The sequence below is a fragment of the Aegilops tauschii genome, chromosome 6 (assembly GCF_002575655.3).
Source record: "Aegilops tauschii subsp. strangulata cultivar AL8/78 chromosome 6, Aet v6.0, whole genome shotgun sequence".
In the NCBI taxonomy this organism is placed as follows: domain Eukaryota; kingdom Viridiplantae; phylum Streptophyta; class Magnoliopsida; order Poales; family Poaceae; genus Aegilops; species Aegilops tauschii.
The window spans coordinates 38,967,699-38,987,401 of NC_053040.3; the positions used below are offsets into that span (position 1 = coordinate 38,967,699).

The following is a 19,703-nucleotide window of genomic DNA, read 5'->3' on the forward strand; positions in this document are numbered from 1 at the left end:
AAGGATGAATCTCTGAAATGCTCAAAGCACACGATTAGTCCGCAAACATGTTGTCATCAATCACCAAAACTACATCTAGAGAGATATGCCTTAACAGGAGCCCTACCAAAAGGCACTCTTAAGAAACTAGGTGGTGCATAGCTAGTTCTCCTTTTCACCTGAAGCATCCAAGGTCCATACTAGAAATCCTTGTTCTCCCGTACCCCATCAATCCACAAACCGTGCAAAAGAACGAGATCTTTTCATATTTTACATGCATCATTTTCTCCTGCTTCTCTGCACTTCGGCGTATGTTCCAAACCCCAGGCAAACTTCAAAGTTTGGAACAACGCCGATAAGCTGAAAGGTTTACCGGTGATTACATTCTCGATTGGTAGCCATCTCGCTTCCTGCGCAAAACCCTTGGCCTCCTCCTCCCCTACGACCACATCATCCAATTCATCGTCCTTGAGACCTAAGTGCTACATGAGATCTTCAAGGTCTCCCTCATCTATCGCACCATCCCTCGACGCAGAGTTCGCCGAACTCTGGTGGGCAGGGAATACCACTGTCCCGCTAACCATTCAACCACATGCTGGTTCACGGGGATCACCCTCTTAGGTATGTACTTGTCTAGGAAAAAAAATCCCTTCATTTTTTTTGAACACAAAAATCCCTTCATTTAGTTAGGAAAGAAGTATAGTTTTCACCCTCAAATGCATTGCAATGTCTCCATAAACCCCCAAAGTTAATTTTGGTCTAATTTAGACCCCAAAAATGTCAATACCGGTTTAATCTAGCCCTGAGTGGTTTAGTGACACATCAAGAGTGGTTTTGTATCTGGTTTTGTGATTAGGCATTATTTTTTCGCTGACTTGGATGATGATGTGGCAGCAGGTCGCTGAAATAAGTGGGCCTCTGTTCGTGGAAAAAAATCCTATGCGACCGGGTCGCACAAAGCTGATCGTGAGACCCTGCCCCGCACGTGACACCTGGCGATACGAATCGTAAAGCAGCAGTCGTCTCGTTCCCCACTCCCCGTTCCCAAATCACGATTCCTATCCACTTCAATCTCTTCACATTGCCGCCGGTGAGCTTATCCCCGCAGGCCACTGCGATGCTCCTGGGCGCCTCCACTTCCGGCACCGGCGGCGCACTATGAACGCACCCCTTGGCTGCAATCAAGCTTCTCGCCGACGGTGTGTTGCTAAGCTGGCTCTGTCTCGTGGCCTGAAGTCACTAGTTGAATCAATTAGCACTTTCCCTGTATATTGTTGATGCCTGACTTTCTTGGCACCTCGTTTTCTTGTGAATTTGTTCTCATACAAGATGTGGCCTAAAGCAATTTGATGTGCCTCCATGTCCAATCTGCCAGGGAGCCGAGGAGCGTAGGCGTGGACAACGAGGAAGAGAGCAGCAGGGACGGTGCTCCGGTGCTTCCGCGATAGAGCGAGCAGGAAGAGTTGCAGCGGCGGCGGCGGCGACGACGACGACGGCCGACAGGCGAGCTTGGGCGCCGGCGAATGCAGAATGGAATTGGGGATTTGTTAAACTGAGCGAGCAGGATGAGTCGGGGGCCGAAACAGGATTCAGCATTGCTTTAAGATTCGTTTGTCCAGGTGTCAGCCGATGGAGAGGGTCTCACGTCCGGGGGCGTACGACCCGGGTCGTATAAGATTGTTTTCCCTCTGTTCGTCTCACTCTTGTTTCGTGTTCATACTTTAGAGAAGAAATCGCAAGGGCCGCAGCGCCGCCGTCCACACCTGCTGCAATTGCGTCACCACCATTGACGTCGTAGCTGTCGCCGCCGTCGGCCACCATCTCCACGTATCTCTACTACTGTTGTGTGCATCAATTGCATCTCATTCACAAACAACCTCATGCCCATCTCCACGTGAACTGCCTTCGCCATGTGAGCTTCAGGTTGGATGCGAGATTACTCCAATTGCATCTTCTCTTTTTTCAGACAATTCGCCACGTTGCGCTAGTCACCGACCATGACATCATGACACTCATAGAACCTACAGTCCACACCCTGACATTGAATTGCAATCAGCAAAAAGTGGAATTTTTCCAAGAAAATAGGCTCACATAAGAACATCAAGAATAGGACCTGCGTCCCGCGGAGGAGCTAACCTGCGACGGCACATTCAGTTCCATGTTTGTTCTGAGAACAAAACATGCGCTGAAGTGAAATAATCTTATGCAACATTTTCTCTGTTAGAACACACAAGGGCAGGCAATCAATCTTCTCAGAAGCAAATGTAGTCAGCACCAGGTGGGAGAGAAAAGAAGGTAGAGGCGGCAGAACGGACACGAAGGGATTCCAAGCTTGAGTTGGCACTCCGGTAATATTAATTTGGTTGGTCCAAACTATCAGTAGCTATGCTTTTTCTGGATTGTAATTTCTTCATTGGTTGCCACCATTGATGTTTAAAACTTCATATGAAACAAGTGATCAAACTGACATGATTAGATTCACCATAAAAACTGCTCATATCACCAACACCATTTTTTACTTTTACTGGCATGTTAGTGGTGGAAGTACTACTTGATGCTGTAGAGACTGGAGAGTAAAAAATTAATAATCATTTTGGACCAAAGTCTTAGTAAGATGATGCATGACCCCTTGTTTGAGGCTTGTACTGCAAGAATTTGATGAATTTCGATTTGTTATTGACTAGCAAGCTCGTACATTTCTAAAAGCATGCTTATGAACTAGAAACCAGACATTTAGAGCAGCTCCAACGCACTGACCCAAATGGATGCGCGCTTTGTCCGCTTTTTGTCTGTTTGGGTCGGCCGCCCGCACGTCGTCCGCCCCCTTTTGCGTTTGGGTTGGCCGTGCGCCCAATGTGCAGACCCATTTTCGAACTCGCGGCCGGCATGCCGTGTTTTTTCAAACATAATTCAAACAAAATACAAACATTTTACATGGTTTCACTTTCACAACGAAACAAATGTATCATAGTTCGCAAGCCAAATAAATATATCATAGTTTATAAGCCAAATAAAAATTAATTTGTCTCAAATACATTCAAAAAAAGATACATCTATTGGTTGCCAACGTTAGCCACATATGCTCAACCAAATCATTTTGCAGCTGAATGTGAGTTTCCCAATCATGCATTTGATGGTGAGATTGAGTGAACTATGCAAATGTTGGCACTCCTCATACTTAGGCACAACATTGTCACTCTGAAACTGAAACCCTTGGTTGTAGATATGTTCCGTCTTCCGTGCCCTTATCCTCCACGATCATATTGTGCATGATCACACAAGCACTCATCACCTCCCACAACTTCTTGGTGCTCCAAGTTCTAGCAGGATATGGAACGATGCCCCATCGAGATTGCAGAACACCGAAGGCACGCTCCACATCATTCCTAGCACTCTTGTGCTCTTGGGCAAATCTCTTCCTCTTCTCTCATACAGGGTTGGAGATTGTCTTCACCAGAGTAGTCCACTGAGGATAGATACCGTCAGCTAGATAGTATCCTTTGTTGTAGTTGTGGCCATTGATGTTAACATTCACCTCCGGGCAGTTGCCTTCGGCAAGCCTTGCAAACACCGGAGAGCGTTGAAGCACGTTGATATCATTGTGAGATCCAGCCATGCCGAAGAAAGAGTGCCAAATCCATAGATCTTGCGAAGCCACGGCCTCGAGTATGACGGTGCAAGCTTTGACATGGCCCCTATACTGCCCATGCCAAGCAGAAGGGCAGTTCTTCCACTGCCAGTGCATACAATCTATGCTACCAAGCATCCCCGGAAGCCCTTGTTGGCATTCATCGCCAATAAGCGGGTTGTATCTGTAACATTTGGCTCTCTCAAGTACTCGGAGCCAAACACTGCTATCACAGCCTTGCAGAACCTATACATGGACTCTAGGCATGTGGACTCGCTCATATGGACATACTCATCAATGAGATCACCGAGCGGGAACTCCGTATGCAAGCATCCGAATAGCGGCAGTGGATTTCTGATAAGAGAAGCCAATCTTTCTAAGGGCATCCTCCTTGCACTCGAAATACTTAAGTATGCCACCACCCCCTCCCGGATACGGTTGAAAACATGCCTAGCCATACGGAAACGGCGCCGGAATAGGTGATGCTTGAAGAGCAGGTTGGGTGTCTCGAAATAGTCCTTCGAGAGAAGGAAATGGCCTCTCTCTCGGTTGCGATTCAGCGCCGGAGTGTGCCCCGGAACAACGGCCGCTGCCTACTCAGGTGGTCATGGACGACCAACACAGCAGCCACCATCTCCTCATCGTCGGATGAAGAATCATCCGAGTCGCAAATGAAATTGTGGAAAAAGAACTCGTCAGCGGAGTCCATTTGTACCTTGTGGGCAAACCGTCGAAAAGCTCGCGGGCGTTGTCGAAGAAGCAGGCCGGCGAAGAAGCCGCGCACCTCCTCTGGACCAGGTAACTGGCCTGGCGGCATCCGGCGAGCGTGCGTCGTCGTAGGAGCTGGTCGGGGGCATGGAGGGCGAGGTGGTGCTGGCGGCGACGTTCGGGAAAACTGCGGTGGCTCGGCAGCGAGGCGGCGACGTTGGAAGGTGGCGTGCTGTGGGGGAGGTAAGTGGATGCGGCCGGCTAGCGAGGGCACCAGAGCTGGGCGGCGGTGGCGACGGGGTGGGGTGGCCTGGTGCTTGCTGTCGATGGGAGGAAGAGAATGACCTATGTGCCATCGACTGGCGGGCCAGGGGGGAGTAGGCGGGCATCGGGCGCGTCCCCCTTGTGTCCGCACCAACGCAAATGAGGCCCAAATTTGGGCCTGGAATGGGCCGCCTGGCGGACGAAAAGTGGACGTGCGTCCGTTTGGGTTGGCGCGTTGGGCCGACTTTTGTGTCCGTTTTGATCCAAACTGACACGCGCGGACGAAATGGGTCAGCGCGTTGGAGTTGCTCTTATGCTATCCTACTTAATGAGCCCCTCATAAGCCCACTTATCTTTTAGTCTTTACGCAGACCAGATGTAGCCAAAGACTGCTAATATTAGAAGTTGAAGGTGCACTACTACACTACAAATTACCTATTATCGTTCTCTGTTTCAAATGTTGGTTTAATTTGTCTAATAATGCAGAGATGGTTCAACTTTGGAGCTTTTGACACAATTTCCGCAATTGTGAAGCAAACGTTTACTGCTGAGTCATAGAAAACTTTATGAGAATAACTCCTGATTGAATAGTACCAAGTTTATTCGACTGATATGATATTGCTTGCTCTGCAGGAATCTACAGTTACATTCTGGTGGCTGAGATGTAGAAACGAGTTGTTGGGTGTAGTTTCTCCCATTCTAAATGTCGACTGCGGAGATTGCGCCTGCATGTAGCATGCATTGGTCAGCTGTTAAATGAACTTGTAGGAACTAATCGCTTGATTTATCTATTATCTAACTTATGTAGACATTCTCGGCTGGCATGAAGGAACATTAATTTGCTTCCATTAATTAGTACTTGTCCCTCTCGGTTGGCTTAATTTGCAAGCAAGTATGTTCCAGTTTTCTGTATCTTTTTGTTGATTTTGTTATCTGATTCTGTCTAGTGAATGTGAACTGCAGCTGGCTGTGTGGTGCTATTTGTTGTAGCACAGCTGGACTCAACCAGGATGGCGGCAATGTCATTTTGCTACTGGCATGCTTCTTCTTCTTTTTCCCTTTGAGATGAGATGTAGGATTTGATGAGTTGGCCAACATTTGAGATATTGTGAGTAGGTTTTGAAGAAATTAAAAGGTCTCACTTATTATTCCTGGCAAAAGGAAAAAAAAAGATGAATAGTTTCGGTTCTTGCGATCAGGAACAGGGATAGGTAAACCAATGAGAGGGCAATGTTACCATGGATCTGCCGTTGCGTGTTGAGATTAGCAAACCTTTTGCATTAGTGGTGCGATTTTGCAAAACATATTCCGTGATGACCCATTTTCGTGTGTTTTTCTTGAATTTCCATCTGGTTCTTGACTCAGAATTTATAGGCTTTGTCCTGACATTGGATGTTCAATCCAATTGAGTGTGACCTGGGAGTTGGAAGATGCTTCTGTATACAACTGCCTGCAAAAGGTTTTGCATGAGTGGTTTGATGGAATAAGTTTTACAACTGATAGAAGCAGACTATGATATCCTAGTTTTACAATTTCTCTCTGTTGTCTTGTGTATGGGCATGATAAGATAGAGTTACTTGCTTCAGTTAAATAGTACTAGTAGGTGCTTGCTTCCTTGATGGCCGTGCATTTTGTGAGTAGATGAGTCCCAACATTTGTGAAGAAGGAAAAAGGTCTCACTTATTCCTGGCGAAGAGGAAAAAAGATGAATAATTGTGTTGTTGTGATTAGCAAACTTTTGCTCGTTTAAGCAAAACATGTTTTGTAACATTCAGAAGCGGATTAACACCGGTTACCTTATTTTCAATGAGAGCGCAGGCACAAACGATTAGGTTAGTGGCAGGGACAACAAAAAAGAAGGAATTATCAATTGATGACGCTATGATTAAGTAAAACTGAGCAGAGCTCTGGTTTTATTATTCTTCGGATGTTCACAGGTGGCGACTCTGGGTGAACACAAACGATTATCATCAGTACCTCTTTTCTTTGGGAGGGGATTATCAATTGGTAAAATATCACTGCCATTTTTTTGCCTGCCATCAGCCACACTCCACCGCCATCTTCCTGCTCTGAGTGTGGCTGATGTCGGTGGTGGTGGGGCTGGCTTGGGGTCGACGGTGGTTTTTGTGCTCTTCTTTGGTGGTGTTCGTGCTCGGGTGCTTCTTGGTGTGTTTCTGCTAGGCGATGCCCTGCGACTACGCCGGTGGCACACAGGTACCCTGGCATCGTCTCGGCCTCGCGTGTCCTTTCGAATATACCCCCGACATAGGTGGTGTCGCGATGTTGTGCAGTCTTGGATGCGAGGCGCCTTTTGATTGCGTCGACGGTGCAATGTCGTGGTTTGGTCTGCTTGGCGATGCCCTTCGACTATGTGAGTGGCGTCTCGGTCTCGCATGATCCTTCGAATGTGCCTTGTGACAAAGGTGGTGTCGCGGCATTGTGCAGTCTCGGATGTGTGAAGCCTTTCAATTACGTCGATGGTGCAGTGCCGTGGTTTTGGTCTCGGCTGACCGATGCCGTTCGATTACATTGGTGGTGCTTTTTGTTGTGTTTCCCTCTTCGTTTTCCCTGCTAGGTGTATTGTCGGTGTGTGCGCTTTTTTGCTTTACCTCTTCTCCCCCGTGCGTAAAAAAAGTGGGTCACAAAAAATAGGCTTGAGTTCCTGAATATATTCTTTTTTTTAGAAACAGTCATTTTAATTAATGAATCAAGAGTTCTTTTTTGTGGTGTCTGCAATAAAACTTCCTCCCTTTATCTAGCAACTGATGTGGGCTTCAGTCTGCAGCCCAGTTTGGGTTTTGGTTCTCACCACGTTCTGAACTTCTGATTCGAGTCCACAGTCCACACCACACCCGCACCATCTTCTCTTTCGGAGAGAAAACAAAATATCCTCCCGCACCAGTGAGTAGGGCGAGATGAGCAGCCCCCGCCGCCGCCACTGCCGCCGCTCGCCGGCGGCGTCCCCGCTGGAGGACGACGACCTGCTCTCCGAGATCCTGCTCCGCCTCCCCCCGCAGCCCTCCGCCCTCCCGCGCGCATCGGCCGTCTGCAGGCGCTGGCGCGGCCTCGTCTCCGACCCCCGATTCCGGCGCCGCTTCCGCCTCCGCCACCGCCGCAACCCTCCTCTCCTCGGCTTCTTCAACCGATTCGATCGCCTCTCCTTCCAGCCCACTCTGGATGCCCCCGACCGTGTCCCTCTCGGGCCCTTCCCCTTTCAGCGCGATGACGGCGACTACTTCGTCTCCCTCGGATGCCGCCATGGCCTCCTACTCGTTTTCCTTCCGGGGATTCTCGAGGTCCTTGTGTGGGACCCCGTCGCCGGCGACCGGCACCGGGTGGCCATTCCCCCGGTGGTCGCGGAACGTGCGGCGGAGATTGGGGTCGGCGGGGCGGTGTATCGCCCTCCGGGAGACGTCCAACATTTCCAGGTGGTCTTGGCGGTGACAGACGGCCACGGCGCACAACCTAGACGAGCGCTCGCCTGCGTTTACTCGTCAAAGACCGGCGTATGGGGAAGTCTCATCTCGACACCGCTCCCATACCAGGCTCATGGATCTCAGTTTTCCGCCATCGTTTGTGCCGAGGACGCTGCGCTGGCTGGAGATTCCCTTTACTGGCCGCTTGCCGGGAAATTGAATGGAATTCTCGAGTTTGATCTGGAGAAGCAGAGGCTAGCTGTGATACGGGTGCCGGTGCATATGTGGGGCGAGCGGGAGCGGAATGGCTTCAAGCTTGTGCGGGCAGAGGGTGGTGTGCTAGGTTTCCTCTTCATATCACACTCAGACTGCTGTGCCCCACAGTTATGGAAGAGGATAACTGGTTGTGATGGTGTTGCTTCATGGGTGCTTGCAAGAACTATTCAACTGGACAAGCTACTTTCCCTGAAACCAGAGGAGAAAGGGGGCATAGAGATGGTAGGGTTTGCTCAAGACAATAATGTGTTGTTGTTGCGAACGGTTATCGGCCTCTTCATGATCCATCTTGAGTCACTGAAGTTCAAGAGGCTTTCCAACACTACGACCGTTTCTCGCTATTTTCCATTCGAAAGTGTCTACACTGCAGGTAATACCATGCCCTACACTAAGGTTAGAAAAAAACCAAGTTATGTGTCGATAATTGGCTGATGAAATTATGGTCACATCATTTTGTGTTAAGCCAACAATTTTAAGTAGTGTCACATATCATTTATTTCTTTCGCTGCTTCATGGCCTCTTCAGCGTATAGCGATTTTGATTCTGTTATGATGCTCATGTGTGTGCTTTTTATGTGATGGTTATATATGGATTCACATATTTTACCTATAGTTATTATAGGCTATAGCTAGTGTTTGTTATGTTTTTTATGTCACCAGTTTGGCTTCCGTACCTAGGTGATGGGCTGTCATCGATGATGCATTCAACATATATGTGGCGATGTTCTTATGTTATCATATTATTATTATTATCATTGAACTATGTTGTTCCAGTCAGAAATAGCAAACTGTTTCTATCAGTTCATTATATGAATATCTATACATAAAACTGAACACCAAGATTAGCAAATTCACTGAACTATATTTCACCGTTGCCTGCCTATTGACATATGCAAGAATTTTATAAACTTACTTTTAGTGTATAACTGCTGCGAAGTTTTTCTCAAGATAAAATACCTATCAGTTGGAAGTTGAAGACAACATGAAAAACTAGCTTGAACCAACTGAAATGTCAAATAGGCAGCTCAATAGGTACATTTGGAAGCTTCAAACTTAGTTCTATTTCTTTCATTCTATATTATTATGTCTGCCAATCTTGCAATGATCTTAAATCAATAATGAAAAATTCAAATAATTGTTCACAGTTAATCTTAACACTTCAAAAGAGTCTGTTGCGAGTGGATAATCTAAATCTGAATAGACACATCACTTGTCCTAATGCTGTATCAAAACTATGCTTGTTTTTCAAGATACAGCTATGAGTTTATCTAAATATCTCCTTGATGCCTCCTCATATCTGTTTGGCTTTTTGTTGGAATGACATTGGTTGTTTAACTTCTTATGCTTGCAGTAACAGGCATTGGTGGTAGACATGATGCATCTGATGTTATGCACAATAAATAAGGCGATTGTCTGGTTAAATACTCTGTTCTGATGTACTGGCTGAGCAGGTAATCGCATCTTCTGCATGTATGTTGACTTGTTAGGAATGCAAACTGTTCCTTCAAATAAATGTAACGATTTCCTTTTTACTGCCATTTCAAGTACCAAATTGCAAGAGAGGACTCTACAACTTTTTGCTGAGCTAGTCTGTTGCCCACCTGGTCACCTCCTATGCTCTGAGCTGCATCTTGAATCTTTTCTCGATGCACTGTTTCCTCATCCTTTCCTCATCCTTCCTCAGCAGTTTTCCGTTCTCTTCCATTCGCCTCCACCCACCCACCCACCTGCCTTCAGTTTTATTTACTTACATTTAACCCCTCTCTACTGGATGTGTTCTTTCACTCGCTTCCACACCCATCCGGCTGACTTGCTTTCAGTTCAACTCCTCGTAAGTACTCCCCCATTTCCTTCTGGTAGTGTCAGGTTCTTCTCCCTCTAGCCCCTGCAATGACTGATAAACTAGGACCCTTCCCCATCCCCTGATTATGTATATGCTTGTGCCTTCTCAGAGATGAGAATATTATTATGATAAGTAGTAGCAAATGTACGAGTGAGGTGTTTTGCCTCCCAGGATCATCTGCACCTGTGCTCAATACAAAAATCAAAACAAATACTAGAAAATTTCAAACAATTCCAATTTTTTTTGGCATGGTAGATAATTTGGTGCGTGATGTCCGCTCCAAATTTCAAATCATTTGGGCATCTGAGTAGCTCTCGGCAAAAAAGACAAATTTAGGGTCTGTTAAATAGTGTACTGTTCATATACTGTTCTGACCCAATTTGTCTTTTTCGCTGAGAGCTGCTCAAATGTCCAAATGCTCTGAAATTTGGAGCGCACCTCACGCACCAAATTATCTACCTTGCACAAAAAATTTGGATTTTTTTTGAATTGTTTCTTGAGTGGGTGCAGATGAGGCCGGGCTCAGAATTGGATATTCGCAAATGTACTACTTACACTTTACTATGCTTCATTTTTTAACTTTTACTGATTGCTACATTGACGTGAAACTTTTTTATGTGGTTAAGAGTATCAAGTCAAAGTGTAACTTGCGTGTTGTCCTGTCTATGCAATTATGCCTGCGAGCTAGAAACTAGATGCTTCTTCTTTCTTACTCCATTGAGCCCCTCATGTGCCCACTCTTCTCTTCTTTTAGCCTCTACTCAGAGTAATATAACCAAATACTTCTAATATTAGAAGTTGAAGGTGTGCCACTACACTGCAAATTTCCTACTGTTATTCTCTGTTTCAAGTGTTGATTTTGTCTAATAATTCTGAATCATTCGCCTTTGAAGCTTTTTGACACAATTTCCACAATGGTGGAGCTAATGTTTACTGTTTTGTGTCATACAAAATTATGAGAGTAACTGCAATGGCTTTTCCTGGAAGAATGGTGCAAAATTGTTTGACTGATGATATGATATTGCTTCCTCCGCAGGTTACATTCTGGTGACTGAAATGAAGGAATGGGTTGTTCGCTGTAGTGTCTACTATTTTGTATGTTCGACGCGCATATTGGCTCTCTATGTAGCATGCACCGGTCAGCTGTGAAATCCATTTGTAGGAATCAATTGCTTAATTTGACAATTTCTATGCTCTTCATGAAGGGAACATTGACTTGCTTTGTTTAATTAGTACTCTGTACTTCACTTGTCATTCCTTTAGTTTGCTGCTTTTCAAGCAAGCTCACCTATGAATTGTCTGCTTGCATTTGGTGTACTCTACCTGGGAAATGGGTTTTGGCTGTAGGCTCTACTATTTTCTATGTTCGACGAGCAGATTGACTCTCTATGTAGCATGCACCGGTCAGCTGTGAAGTTCATTTGTAGGAATTAATTGCTTAATTTGACAACCCCCGTGCTCTGCCAGTCGAAGGTTGAAGGGAACATTGACTTGCTTCGTTTAATTAGTACTCCGTACTTGTCGCTCTTTAGTTTGCTGCTTTCCAAGCAAGCATGATTAGCAAGCTCACCTATGAATTGATCCTGCTTGCATTTGGTGTATGCGCAAGTGTGCTTGCGTTTGGTTATCTTGCGTCTTGTATTTTGCTCGTGTTCCATGATGTCACATTGCGCGTGCAGTGTGTGGAATTTCCCTCTGGTTTCGAGCTTGGTGTTTTGAAACATGATTCTGAGTAATGAATGTTGAATCGCATCAGTATTTCTACCTGGTTCCCAGTTCCTCTTTGTTGAACTACACCTTACATAAATACTCCTGTTTCAGTGCTAGTTTGGATGCTGGGAAGGCTCTTAATCTGGGTATTGTGACGGGACATTAGCGCGGATTTGCTTCTACACATCGCTGACCGCAATCTGGGTGTGATGATGCAAGCCGCATTTTACAACTCACGCTCCGCGCTTACCATGGTAATCCAGGTCTACTCTGTTAAGAAAATCAGCTCTTCATATTTATGTGGGAATAGTATTATTAGCCCCGGTTTTACCTGCACAAGGTGTGAGACCAGTTGCCTCTGCACTGGCACTGGCAGCGCAAACTCAACTCGTATTGGTAAGTGTAACCCAGAGAAAAACACAATTACAGTAAAATTGAGCAAAGAGGAGATAATTAACAGCGTGGCTCATCTACAAATCATACTCACACGGACACGGGTGACACCAGTAAACGGCACAAATCTTATTGATTATCGCCTCTTTTATTTGAAAAGGGATATATCGGTTGCCCCTCGTTAGGGTCGTCCTTCATTTTTAGGGCAAATCATATCGTATATCGTATGACAGGACCTCCATCGAAACATGGACATAAGGGAAACTACCACAGTATTATGTTTTTGCGTACATGTTGATCACAGTTGTGTACAAAATGTAAACATTTTATTTATTTTTAGATGCTTTCCAGGTCACGATGGGGTGGTCTTGTCGCCTTTCCTTTTATTTTTCTGCTGGTACTTTCTCCTGCTAGCGGTGCATGCAGCGGAAGGTGATTATGGATGTATATAGATCTCTACTTCTAATGGACGACTTGATGAATAGTCCGCGCGATTTATTTTTGCTGTTTTTTTTTCGTCATCCTCCCATCTGCGTTTTATTTTCGTCATTCCTCCCACCTCCGTTAACTCGCTATCCTTCTGCGAAAAAAACCGGTGCCAAAAAAAAACCCAACGATCGCTCCCCCTCTCTCTCTCCCTACCGCCGCGACCCCTCCTCTCGATCCACCCCCTCCCGCTGCGACCTCTCTCTTTCCCTCTTTCTCCCACTCCACCGTCGCCGCCCCGCCTCCCGCTCCGCCGCCGAGAGGCTATCGAGGAGCCGGCATCGATATCCGAGAGGAGTCGCCCTTCGCCGCCGCCGAGATCCCGTGCCTCTCTACAGATCCCTCTCGCTCTCCTCTTCGCCCATCCACCTGGATCGAAAGTCGAAACATGCCGCCCCTATGTCTCTGCTGGTGCTCGACGGAAGACGAGGGCGGCTCCTCCCAGCGATTCCCCGTGGTCCTCGGCGGAGGCGACGACTAGGTCAGTCCTCTTTCTCTGGCTCACCCAATTTGCCTGGGCCGGCGAGCTAGGGTTAGGGTTACCAGCGAGACGCCGCCGCCCCGTCATGTTGCAGGTGCTGCTATTACCCGCCGTCGGCCCCGTGTGCTTGTGGCCGGCCCGTACTGATGATGTTGTTCTGTGGCTGGCCGCCCTGTGTGTTCGTGCTGCTGCTGCTTACTGTCCCCTGTGTCGTGCTCATGCAGCTGCAGCGAAAAGACAATGGGGTGATGGGCGCCGGGGGCGGGCACTGGCGGTCGGCGGAAGGCGCTGTGGAGGCCGGCGGCGGGAGCGGACTAAGCTGAGGTACTGCGTGTAAGAGGAGCTGATAATTTGCGTTTTCCCCGGCAGCGCGATTCATGATAGGGTAGGACTTGGTTGTGGCCTTCTTCCGCGACTTCTTGGGCTCTGTGAGCCCCAACCTCCGTTTCGCCATCGACGGCAGGTACGGCCATGACCCCTCCGCCGTTGACGTCACATGGCACCTCAAAACGCAAAATTATCAGCTCCACGGAAGCTGCCGGCTGCCGGATCAGGTACGTGAACAATTGCGTCCATCCATCTTGCGAGTTAATTAGCATAAATAAATGCCCAATTTATTCCAGTTACTTTTCAAATTCTGCAGTGCAGCCTAATGTGTGAAGCGAGAAGTTTGGATCTGGTGGTAGAAGTCCTTTGAACATGGACAAATCAATACCAAAATTGATGTGGTTCTTACAATCTTTGTGTACAGTGTTTTTTTGAGGAGTAAGTAGGTGGAGCACACGAGTGACGTGATACTCCAAACTCTGACTGGAGACGTGATACTCCAAACTCTGACTGGACTAACTCTTAGCATCTCATAATGTAATGTCTACACGAGATGGAGCACGCCGCCTCGTCGATGCATGAGCCGGTGAGGTTTAAATCAAGCTGTGCGTGTCTTGGTGAGAATTTTTGGACTGCATTTTGTGGTTGCGAAGGAAATTGTGGGCGGTGTAGGATCTATACTGTACGTGGATTGCAATAGCTGGATTGATGGTAAGGTTTGATCAATGAACATCAACATAATTTATAGTTTGATTTAGGACTATGCATCTTCTTGCACTGATTTTCATCTCTTTGGAGTTCCCTAAAGAATCACTTTGAGTAATGCTTATTTCCCCCCAACTCTAAATTGTACCAATGAAAAGTAATTACTTTGAGCAGAGAAGAGGAGGGCAGCAAGGAGGAACATGGGGGCGTGTGGCTGGGGCGTTTCTCTTGCACTAGGGTCGGGAAGCGATTTTGCAATAGGTAGTAAGTAAGCTATTTCTTGTGAATCTTGTAAGTTTCTGCATTTTCATGTTCTAATGTTAATATTTGTTCTTTTACAGATTTTATAGGGGGTAGAAGGAGAGTTTGTGCGAGGGTGCAGGTGCGCCGGTGGTACTGGTTGAACCCATGGAAGTTCTGAGCTCATAATTGCTATGAAATCTACACAAAAGTTTGTGATTTTGTTAACCTGACTAGAGCTCGATGTTCATGTCAGTCCTTTATTTAGATGTTAACCTGCCATTCCTTTCTAGATGATGACTTGCTGTTCTTCTACTAAGGCGGTGCATCTAAGGTTTCTTTACTTGCTAACTGACTATTCAGTTCAACAACGGCCCATGCGGTAGAATTGAGGCTGCAACTCTGGCACTTCAAAGAGGAAAGGAAAACATGACTACTTCATGGCGAGGTAAGGAGTGGCTTAATTGAACCTGCTACATTGTGATTGTTACATTGAGATTGTTCAATGACTCGTTTGTTAATTTTGATTTTAATTATACTGTTGAACAACTTAGAGATGTCATAATATAATTATAGAAAATATATTATGGTATATTTCCTACAGAGATCAAGCAGAGCTGATATACCGCATTTAGATAACTCTGTGCAACAGTGTGGAACTATCTGAAGTACATTTTTTCTTATAAAACCAATGATGAGCGAGTCCATTAGGTTTTGTTCTGTGATACAAAAGGTTATAGACAACTTCACAAGAAAAATCATTGCAGCTTAGTCTTGACGACTACAATTTCAATTCGTTATTCCAGTCTAGCACACATGTTTTATAGACTTTCTGTAATATCTATTCTTGAACGCACGGACACTTAGCTATACTGCCACATACACCTATGAGTGTCCATGGCTTAAAAGTCTTCTCTCCATTTTTTAGATGAACTTTTTTGGACGGAGTCCAACCTCCCTGCCATGTTTACATTCACGACAGTTTCTATTGATACATGCAAATCCTTTATACGCCGATGAACAATAAACAATTATGTCTTCTTTACATTCCTCCTCATATACTTTTGTGGTTATGGTACTTTGATTATAAGGTAGCAACTCTGTGGTCTGCAATCCATAGAAGTATACTGAATTATGATATCCATCGATCTAATTTTGTATAGGAAGTTTCAAAAACTAAAGAATCTGTGGTACATGATTTGATTTACTCATTTAGATTTTAGTAAACTGTGAACGAAAGTTTTTTGCACAAAGCCAGTGCACCACCCTTTCTACACACATCATTCATGGATTGGCAGACTAAAGGTTCTATTCCACATCTTTGGTGTAGTTCATAAATGGGCTAGAGTAAAAATAGACCAGAATTGTTATATGTGCTTAGGGAAGTGGGATTAGATCAAGATGCTTTTTGACAAATGAGAAATCAATGGCTCAAGGAGAGTAAGCCCAAGGAGATAATTATTGTTTTCCTTTAGTAGCTTGCCGCATAATTCATTCAAGCATATTTAGAGTGGAGCGGGAATATTCAAACAAGGAAATGTACACCATATCTGTTAGTATACATGTGACACTTTCATGTCTTTCGACTAATGATGCCTCCTACCAGGTATCACTAATAGCACATTCATCACAACATTTGTATAGCTCATTCTGGTGTAAGTCTGTCCAATTTAGAAAGGATTTTAAAGCGGATTCATACAGGTTATAGAAGTTAGAGTCAAATAATATAATAAGTGATTTGTATAGAAGTCAGGCACAACCATCCCTACCATGGCATCGGCGTGGCCTTCCCTGCCAGGCGCGGCGGCTCCTTGGTCCGATCGCGGTGCTGATGCAGATGGATCGACGAGGGTTAGCAGGCTCGCCGGCTGGTGTTTCCTCGGACGCATCGCTGTTCCAATCGTGATGGCATGACCATATGAGTCTACAAGACTTTGAGGCAGCTCATTTGCGTGGATGTTTGTGGCTGGGCACACAATCCATTAATCCTTCATATTTTCGCACAGAAGGTGCCCTCTTTTTCCTCTTTGCATTTTTTCTTGTTAATTTTTTTAGATTGTTTGTGTTGGCAAATGGAAAAAGACTCAGAATCCTTGATTTCTACTTTCTACCAGAAGCTCGTACCTGATATGTAAGCTCACCAGCCAAGCTGTACATTTGGATTTCAGTAGATATAGTGGAGTATATTTACTCACATTGCCCACAACCTGTTTGAAGAAAATTCTCTTCGAACTTGCTGGTATGAGGTTGTTGTTTTTGATAGATCTATCTAAGCAATGAAAGTTTGATGTATATATATGTATGTCTTGGGCGCCTATTCTTGTCCTTATCAGGTTCGGAGATAAGTGCGTTCATTAGATTAAATTTTGGTATTGCATCGCTGAGCACTTCCTGTGAATTACATGAACCAGGTGTATGTTCTCTAGCCTCTATTGCGCAGTTTTCCTTTTTGCAGTCTGTCCAGATGAGAACTAGGAAATGGCAATTTGGTTGAACTGAATCAGCTCCAAGCTCCTAAATTTGTGCATATCTTAAAAACACTGCAGTGCTACCTCCCTGTAGTAATAAATAAGTATAGTATGAAACTCATATATGCTTATTATTACTATTACTTTTGCACGTTCAAATCAATTCCACTGATAAATCAAATATGTTTTTTTAGAACGGATGGTCCACTGTAGAAGAAGCACAAGCATCATGTGGCATTGTAGTCATTGGTGAAGATTGATATGCACTCAAATGCAAGACTTATGATGGTGTTTGGTACCGATAAAGATGATTGGAAAGCCTCTTTCCAAGCATAAGGTGAATCTTGTATATTTCACTTTTCTGAAAACTATATCGCCATTTATTTAGCCAGTACGATGTTTATTTTCTAAAAACTGTATTGCCCTTGTAGCCCTTGTAGGTATTTTTCTTCTTGCGCTAGAACTGTCGGAGATGCTTAACCCAGTCAGTTGCGACTAAGCTGTAACATAACTATATTTAGATCACCCTTGTACTGAACTTGTAGTCTGTCATTCCCATGTTTATAACTGCTGACCTAACGTAGCAACATAGATTACAACAACCAGTAGTGAATAGTGGCTACTTCAAAATGTATGGTATTCCTACGCGGTGCTAGGAATGCCTTTCCCCTTAGATATGTAGTTGCATAAAACACTGGCATATAGAAAGATCACGAGCAAAAAAATACATGCAAGTGTATATAATGTCATTTTACTTTAAGCAGATATCTAGGAAAACAAGGGTGGAAATTGTGATTTCAGAAGACTCGAAGTTTTCAATGGGCATGCATCTTTTTTTTATATACTTCTCACACGGCTTATCAAGTATATTGAGACGTTGTAACCAGACTATATTTGCAAAGTAAGGATTAGCAGTTCATGCTCCTAACCAGATATCCACAAATCTTGTTTCAGTGCACCATTTACGTTGCATGATGATCTCTCAATCCTTGTGTATATTGAGTAATTCGGCAAAGATGTAGTTTACTGAACACTTGCGTATATTGAAGTCGGTTTTAGTTCCAATTTAGAATATACTATCATGCATATAAGCATGTTAAGAGAAGCCTGATTGATTCGATTGATTTGCTATAGAACTTTTTATTAGACATGAAGGTGTCTGCCCCTTTTTTTTACAAAAAAGAAGGTATACCTACTTTGAACAAAAATTGCTTGATATGTTTTCGAGTCGAGCGAGAAAACACTTGCTAATCTCTTATTCATATGCTATTTTTGCGTAGCTTAGTTGTCCATCTAGGGGTATTGGTGGTCATGCCGGAAGCCCGGAACATATGCTGAATGAGGCATCCATGGTCAAGCTTCAATAGACTTGCTAAAGTTAAAGAAGCTCATGATGAACTTTTGCAGACAATGTTTCTGATGTTCAAGAGAGAACTTTGTAAATGAGGACAATGTCGCGAGCTGCAAATCTGTAAATGATGTTGAAGAGAGCTGTAAATGTCTCTGCAACAACGGACCTGCAGCCTGTAGGTAATTGGTCTTGTGTCTTCCAGCTGCAATAAAACAAGTCTAAGCGATCAAGGTCCTACTGTTCAATTAAGCTGGCCGTTTGCTTGCTTTTGTGCCTACAACATGCTCGCTGAATTGTTTTGTCGTAGTATGAAAGCTTGTAAGCGCCAGATTGAGGTCCTACTAATAATAAATTAAGGTCGTTGCTTGCTTGCTTGCTTTTTTTTTCTCAGTATCGCAAGCTTTACTGTGAATTAAAAGGAATTGAGTTCCTCTGAGCACAGTTTATTTATTGGTGAACGGAAGGCCATGTAAAGAGTAAATGGCAATGGAGCCTAATAAAACATATACATGGCGTCGTGTGCTGCAGAGTTGTAGCGTGTTCCTGCATTTTGGAATATGGAATAGAACAGATACATGACATATGATATGCTAGATATAAATCTTCAGTTTGGAATTATCAAGTGCAGTTTGGTGTACTGTCAATATTATTTCAGGTCTAGGTTTAATTTAGAGTTCTTATGGATGTGATATTTGGCACAACCTGATGTTTAAGGACATCCATGGTTTTTTTACATGTTAGTCGGTCACCTCTCTCTCTCTCTCACCTCTCCCCCACATGAGAGAGCAACCCCTCCATCATGGCGTAAACCTAGAAGACCGCCATTGTCAGCGGCACCTTCCTCTCCCTCAACCACCCAGCGGTTGCATCTGTCCTCCATCTCCTTCGGGCCATCCTTGGCTAGATCAGCGGGGATCGGAAACACGAGCACTCACTTACTCCACTTCTGCAACTTTGGGGCAGGAGAAGAATAGCATAATTATTATGTCTGCATGGAAGGTGCGTGTTAGATGTTTACGTAAACAGTGTATGTCATACATCCTGATCAAGATTGGGCATGGCTAGGGATGAAGAGCATGGTGCGGGAGGCAGGTGTGGAGGTCGCAAAGGAGGATGGGGACACGCTCGCGAGGCCCTACAGAAACATGAGCTCATGGGCGCCGACCTCCCTCACCCATTGATGCTATCCATAGTGAAGGTAAAGTGCTGGCGGAGAAGGCAACAATTGCCTCTTCGGAGATTTACTCTGCGCCGTCGTCCATGGGGACGAGGCCGGGGGAACCGAAGGTGTTAGCGGAATTGGAGGAGGAAGAGACAACATGGACAATGATTGCATCATCACTTTGTAACTGAGAGCATGACGGAAGTGGGTACCACGTTGTGGGGGAGGAAGGAAGTTAATCGGTTGGGTGTGCTCCAACTGGAGCTA

At 45.0% G+C, this 19,703-nt stretch overlaps 1 protein-coding gene and 1 long non-coding RNA gene across 2 annotated transcripts; both read left to right on the forward strand.

Moving 5' to 3' along the window:
• The first annotated feature begins 856 nt into the window (after nt 1-856).
• Nucleotides 857-1,672, forward strand: LOC120967332 (uncharacterized). The gene is made up of 2 exons (XR_005761137.3): nt 857-1,178; nt 1,355-1,672. It is a non-coding gene; the product is annotated as an uncharacterized lncRNA (long non-coding RNA).
• Nucleotides 1,673-7,396: 5,724 nt separating this feature from the next.
• On the forward strand, nt 7,397-11,408 carry LOC109784915 (uncharacterized). Its single transcript, XM_020343528.4, has 3 exons — nt 7,397-8,641; nt 9,622-9,721; nt 11,150-11,408. Exons 1-2 carry the CDS (start codon nt 7,495-7,497, stop codon nt 9,672-9,674), a joined length of 1,200 nt encoding a protein of 399 aa, XP_020199117.1. The 5' UTR covers nt 7,397-7,494; the 3' UTR covers nt 9,675-9,721; nt 11,150-11,408.
• The last annotated feature ends 8,295 nt before the right edge of the window (nt 11,409-19,703 follow it).